We start from the raw sequence: 6,260 nt of genomic DNA, 5'->3' as shown, positions 1-6,260 counted from the left end.
ATTTCAAAGCAAGAAGGCCATCAACCCCATTTGATAGACATCGTTGAATGGTCCAGTTAATAAGTGTAAAACATCTTTTAACGATTAAAATTTATATTTCTGGAAACCAATAAAATAATTTTAAACTTTACAGTGAATTAGTGCATATCTGGTACTATGACTACCTTCAAGCAAACAAAATAGTCAAGTCTGATAAACGTTTGATAAATTAATGACGTGGATTTTGACATTAATATTTTTTGAAGTGGATACACAAATTATGTTGCCTGATTATTTTCGTCATCGATTTCATACTATTGGGGAGTACACATTGTATTAAGTTAGGTTAGTTAGGATTAATCCTTTTTTTTAAAGATGGTTCCGACTCACATTAAGTTGTTTCGCAACAATCCGGATTTCGAGCCCTTTAGCTCATCGTCAGGTATTGTGAGTAGGAACCATCTTTTAAAAAAAGGATTGAACTCCACACTCACTCCAACATTCATAATTTCTATTAGTTAGGATTAATGTTAGGAAAGGCTAGAAACGGGTTAAGCGGGGTTAAGTAGGTTAGGATGGAGTTGGTGTAGGGTTAGATTAGGAAATGTTATAAAAGGGTTTGATTACTTTCGAGTAAGGAACCTAGAGTTAAAACTGGTAGAACAGACCTAACCAGGTTTAGGCAATGTTAGGTCGTGGTAGGTTATATTAGGACTTGGTTAAAAAAGGTCAATGTTTGGATAGGTCAAGTTTAGGTTATGTTCGGTAGGGTCAGTGTTAAAGACGGTTTGGTTAGGAAAGGTATAAACGGACTAAGTTAGGTTAGTGTTCAGATAAGGTTAATGTTAAAGACGGGTTAGTTAGGTTAGTGTCAGGATAAGGCAGATTTAGGTTAACTTTATTAGATATGGTTAGGACAAGTTAGATTGCGTTAAGTAGGTTTAGGTTACATATCCATGAAGAAATGTATTTCTATCCTACTATTGTCATCGTTTTTGCTATAAACTTTCAAAGTAAATTGTTTGGATTTTTGTAATTTTTTATTTCGTCAATGATTTTTTTTAGACTGAATTGCCCTGAAATGGTAAACTATACGGTACCAATTTATATAATTCTTACATTTAGTGATGTTTATTGGCCTTCGAGTGGATCAACTCATGTTGAATCGATCGGCATCTATTCACTTTATTCTCGGTTCGACTATTTTCGCTGGTTTATGTTGCCCTGTTTGGTTTCATGCTGTTCAGTACGATGGATGTATAACTGCGAGAAAGACCCAGAATCAGTGTTAATCAATTTGATTTATTCTTAAGGTCTGCGGTATGTTGAATCTTGGTCGTTTGCTATCATTTTGATCGGCCTATCATCGCTTTGATCCGTTGTATAAGCTATTTTATAAATTGACTCATTTAAACAAAAATGATTTTATTTTACGAGATTTTTTGTGTATGTGACCAAAATTGAAGAAGATTAAGTTGAGGTGGGTATGAACAGAGCAGATGCGAGTAGTAGTTAGTAGTATATTATTTAATAATCTATTTCCTTGGTTCATTAAACAATTATGCAGTCCAATTAAACAATATTTTTAAAGAATGAATATATAAACACAATAAAATTATTTATTTTTATTTAAAAAACCATATTATTAATGGATATGCCTAAATTTAATCATTAAAATGGCAATTTGTTTAAAGAAAAACACTTAATTTAAAAAAATTGATAAAAGTTTTTGGGTGAAACTGAATCACTTGAACTTTTGCATTTTTTCACCAGGGAGAGTAAACCAGCCAAACGGTTTTGACCAAATGTCCATGATGTCCACTCGCTCTTCTCGAGGCTTGATGGCTCCCGCAGATTTCGCAGCGGCGTTAAACGCAGCCTCTTTGGCTAATTGCGATCCCAAGAATTTCTCGAGGTCAGTTTTACGCTTTTTGGCATCCCTGCTGTTGATATTGATGGGCGGAATACAGCCGTGCTTCTCCTCGAACGAGCTATCATAGCTGTCGCAATCCGATGAATCGTAATCGTTGTAGGCGCATTGAGGAGACGGTGAATTATACCGCCCGCCGTTGTAATTGTTGGAGTATTTCAATTCTGATGAGTGACTTTTTTTTATAGCGGTTTTTCTGGCAGTTTCGGGGCGCCTCTCATAAGTGACCGACGTTTCCGATTCATCAAAACCTTCAGCAAAAGACCCGTCCGGGTTTAACCTACAAAGGAATAATTTTAAATGTATTCTATTTAAAACAATTAAAACCTCTAACTGAACATAAAAATGTTACGTTTCACAATTTCTAAAACGCATTTCATGTATGGGACGGCATATAACTACTAGTAGTGGACGATGCCCCTATTGGTAGATATATTTGGGTGTTCATTGCCCAAACCTATTTCCTAGGGTTCACCAATTTTATAAAATCGTGGTCACTGGGTCGTTATAAAGGATGACTCAAATTGCAAATATTGCTTATACAGGTAGATCATACGTATGGAACGAACATACCATACACACTTCTCCTTTAGAGACCAAGGCCAATAGCCTTAGTACTTTTTGTATTTTAGAAAATTAGAAGAAATAAAGTGTGAAAAGAACAAATTAGTTAGCAACAATAAATCACCTATCTTGACAGTCGATAGACATACTCACAGGTTATAGGTAATGTACAGTATATAGAAATTATGGGTACAAAATTTTTACAAACACCAACCATTAACTTAGTAATTATCCTCTGGGGTAACATAGCATACTACATAATGCTAATATCGCATCTTGTGAAAGAAAAATAATCAAATGAGACACTTGCAAATCCACCCACATAACCTGTACTATCAGCAAACCGGTGCAGAACATAAGGCTGTTAATTGACAAATGTATAATCTAAACCATCGAACACAAACAGTTATTTGTATCCGATACCTTCAGCCACAGCTCATGCTACCTGAATACAGCTATAAAAGCCAAATGGTGAATATAGCTGTAAAAGCAAAGAATAAAATAAACATTGACAAAAGGGTAACCTTGAACCATCAACCCTAACCCTTTCCTTCCCAAACGAAACAGCTACCCTCTCAAATAACTGAGATCATGTCATTTTTATTCAATTCTGTGGTGACCACCTGCAGTTACCGCATCAACTGTCACCAGTTCTAGAATGGTGATGCAGCCAATCAGCGTGGAGCCTCCCGTTTATAAGCAGGAGCACTGCCCCGCTGACCTCATACCCGTCTACTCGACGAGCTCTCACCTTACATCTTGGCACTCGTCTCCTCGACGAGGTCTTCACATTCATTAATGGAACACCGACATCAGCACAACAGCAAGGGCACCAGCATAATCAGCCTTGACCTGGCCTTCTCAACTCAGCCAATCGGCTATTATTGCCTGTGTACTTTTTTACGCGGCACGAGTCAACCGACTCACTGTATCCACGGTCATTGATTTCGACCATCGCCTCTACACACCCAATAACACCGGCCCTTGTCAGGGCCACCAAAACCCTCAGCCACTAAAAATATCTTCAGCAATACCTCATACTAAATGAATATCAATGTGAAAGCAAAATAATAAAATTAAACACAGTCAAGTTCAACCACAGAACCTTTAATATCCGCAAAGGGTCTAACGCTGCCTGAAGCCGAGAACACACTTACCCGACGCCTTGCCACGTTTTAGTAGGGTGTGCACATCCATCCGACGCAAGCACACGTCGCGTACAGTCCACAGCGTTTGTCATAATAATCACGATCACAAGCGCAACGCATCTTTTGTTCTTAATGCACTATTTTGAGCAAAACCTTGTAATAAATTGTTAGTTAAATTTTATGAGCACAACCATCTAATAAATTGTTTGTTAAACTTAATTGTTTTAAATAAAGTTACTCCTAACCAGCATAATTAAACAATGTTTATAAAAACTTATGCATTTTTGATCTCGTTTAATTTGGTTTATATTAAAATAACATGTTGTAATTAATATAACGACAAAATTACATGTACTTAGTTTGAAATAAACTACAAAAAATATGAGTGTCCTGTTCTGATGCTACCCGACATTACAAAATGGTGTAATTTTACGAGCAAAACTATGAAATAAATTGTTAATTAAATTTTATGAGCAAAACCGTGTAATAAATTGTTCCAATTTTAGTATATGTACCGCCGAAGCGAGTACAATAAATTGTTAGTTAAATTCATTATATCAAAAAATCGTATTCCGGTGTTTTGATTAATTTTCTACCAAACCATTAAAATTAATTTTTTAAATAAAAACTAATTAATTTTTAATCACAGTTAATTTGGTTTATATTAAAATAAGTATGTTGTAATTAATATAACGACAATACATGTATTTTGAATAAAAATATGAGTGTCCGGTTCTTTTGTCTTCGACTGTACTCGATGCTACCCGACGAAAATCTGGACAGTGGGGATCGCAGAGCGTCGGGTAGGTTAGAGTGGCATAGCATCGGGTAGATGTGCATGGGGGTAATGCAATCTTATGGAAAATCGGAGTTTGGATTTGCGTCGGGTAGCGTCGCATGGCGTAGCATCGGGTAAGTGTGTTTCTGGCTTAAAGCCCAGAACACACTTACCCGATGCAACGCTTTGCGACACTACCCGATGCTACCCGACGGCTTGCCACATTTTGGTAGGGTATGCACATCTATACGACGTCAAGCGCACGCCACGTACAGTCACACAGCGTGTATCACAAATCAGTATCACAATCGCAACGCCTCTTTTGTTCTTAATTATTTTGAGCAAAACCTTGTAATAAATTGTTAGTTAAATTAAGCACAAACCAATTTGTTGTAATTAATATAACGACAAATTTTATTATACTGTTTTAAATAAACTACAAAAAATATGAGCGTCCTGTTCTGACACTACTCGACGAAAATAGTGTAATTGTATGAGCAAAACATTGAAATAAATTGTTAGTTAAATTTTATGAGCAAAACTGTGTAATAAATTGTTAGTTAAATTCATTATACATATAAAAAAATAGTATTCCGATGTTTTGATCAATTTTCTACCACACCATTATAATTTTTTTAAAATCAAAACTAATGAATTTTTGATCTCGGTTAACTTGGTTTATATTAAAATAAGTTTGTTGTAATTAATATAACGACAATAATACATGTAGTTTGAATAAAAATATGAGTGTCCGGTTCTGACGCTATCCACGGAAATAGTGTAATTGTATGAGCAAAACCATGAAATAAATTAAAATATAAAACTATTAGTTTTGATTTTTTTTAAATAATTATAATGGTGTGGTAGAAAATTGATCAAACCAACGGAATACTATTTTTTTATATAATGAATTTAACTAACAATCTATTACACGGTTTTGCTCATAAAATTTAACTAACAATTTATTTCATGGTTTTGCTCAAAAAAATGCATTAAGAACAAATAAGGCGTTGCGATTGCGATACTGATTTGTGATACACGATGTGTGACTGTACGTGGGGTGCGCTTGACGTCGCATAGAGGTGCACACCCTACCAAAACGTGGTAAGGCGTCGGGTAGCATCGGGTAGCTTCGCATAGCGTTGCATCGGTTAAATGTGTTCCCGGCTTAACACTGCATATTGATTAACTAACGCCTAACCTGAACATCACGCCTCAATAGTTATCATTTCCCTTCGAAATTCATACAATTTGAATATTAGTGGGAAAGTGGAAGAATAAAATAAAAAAAAATTAAAAATTAAACACGATCAACGGCTGAGGTGAATACCAAACAATACAGACGTAGCCATATTCGGCACATAAAAATTTGACATAGACCCACCTATTCGGTAAGACGCTTCAATTTTAATAACAATACACAATGAATAATAAATCTGACCGGATACTTACGGGTAAAGGTTTATTATCTTTCCTCCGTACTCGTCTAACGATGACGTTTGACTAGTCGGGTTTTTCGGGATGTTTATACGTCCGACTGCGTTTCTTCGCCCACTGGTATCTCCATTTGCTGAGATCAACTGTATCTCCCTGCGCTCAGCCGCCAAAAGTTCCAGTTCGAAATTCGGCAGGGCGACTTCCAACGGGTTGAGCCTATGGAGATTCCTTTGCGCTTCCCGACGCCTGTTGAGGATCAAATTCACCAATCTCTCTCTGGTGTCGCTGGGTTCCTCGTTTACGCTTACAGAATTTCTCTGTCTCCTATAAACAAATTTTACGTAAATCCTTTATTAACTGACATACTTACAATATTTTCACAGTAAATCTGGGTTGATTGTGTATCCGTGGCCATTTCATTTGT

General features: G+C 36.1%; 1 protein-coding gene across 1 annotated transcript in view; it reads right to left on the bottom strand.

Moving 5' to 3' along the window:
• Positions 1-1,485: 1,485 nt before the first annotated feature.
• The window catches only part of LOC106661241, a 45,247-nt gene continuing 40,472 nt past the window's right edge, over positions 1,486-6,260 (bottom strand). The window contains exons 3-4 of the mRNA XM_014384519.2: positions 5,852-6,160; positions 1,486-2,189 (exon numbers count right to left, since the gene is read on the bottom strand). Of these exons, the coding sequence (XP_014240005.1) occupies positions 1,724-2,189; positions 5,852-6,160 (775 nt within the window). The 3' untranslated portion in view covers positions 1,486-1,723. The remainder of the gene's footprint in view (positions 2,190-5,851; positions 6,161-6,260) is intronic.

Source organism: Cimex lectularius, unplaced genomic scaffold (assembly GCF_000648675.2).
Source record: "Cimex lectularius strain Harlan isolate CLEC.00 unplaced genomic scaffold, Clec_2.1 scaffold194, whole genome shotgun sequence".
In the NCBI taxonomy this organism is placed as follows: Eukaryota; Metazoa; Arthropoda; class Insecta; order Hemiptera; family Cimicidae; genus Cimex; species Cimex lectularius.
Note: the sequence above shows the minus strand (reverse complement) of the source record. Positions and strands in the feature narration are given on the sequence as shown.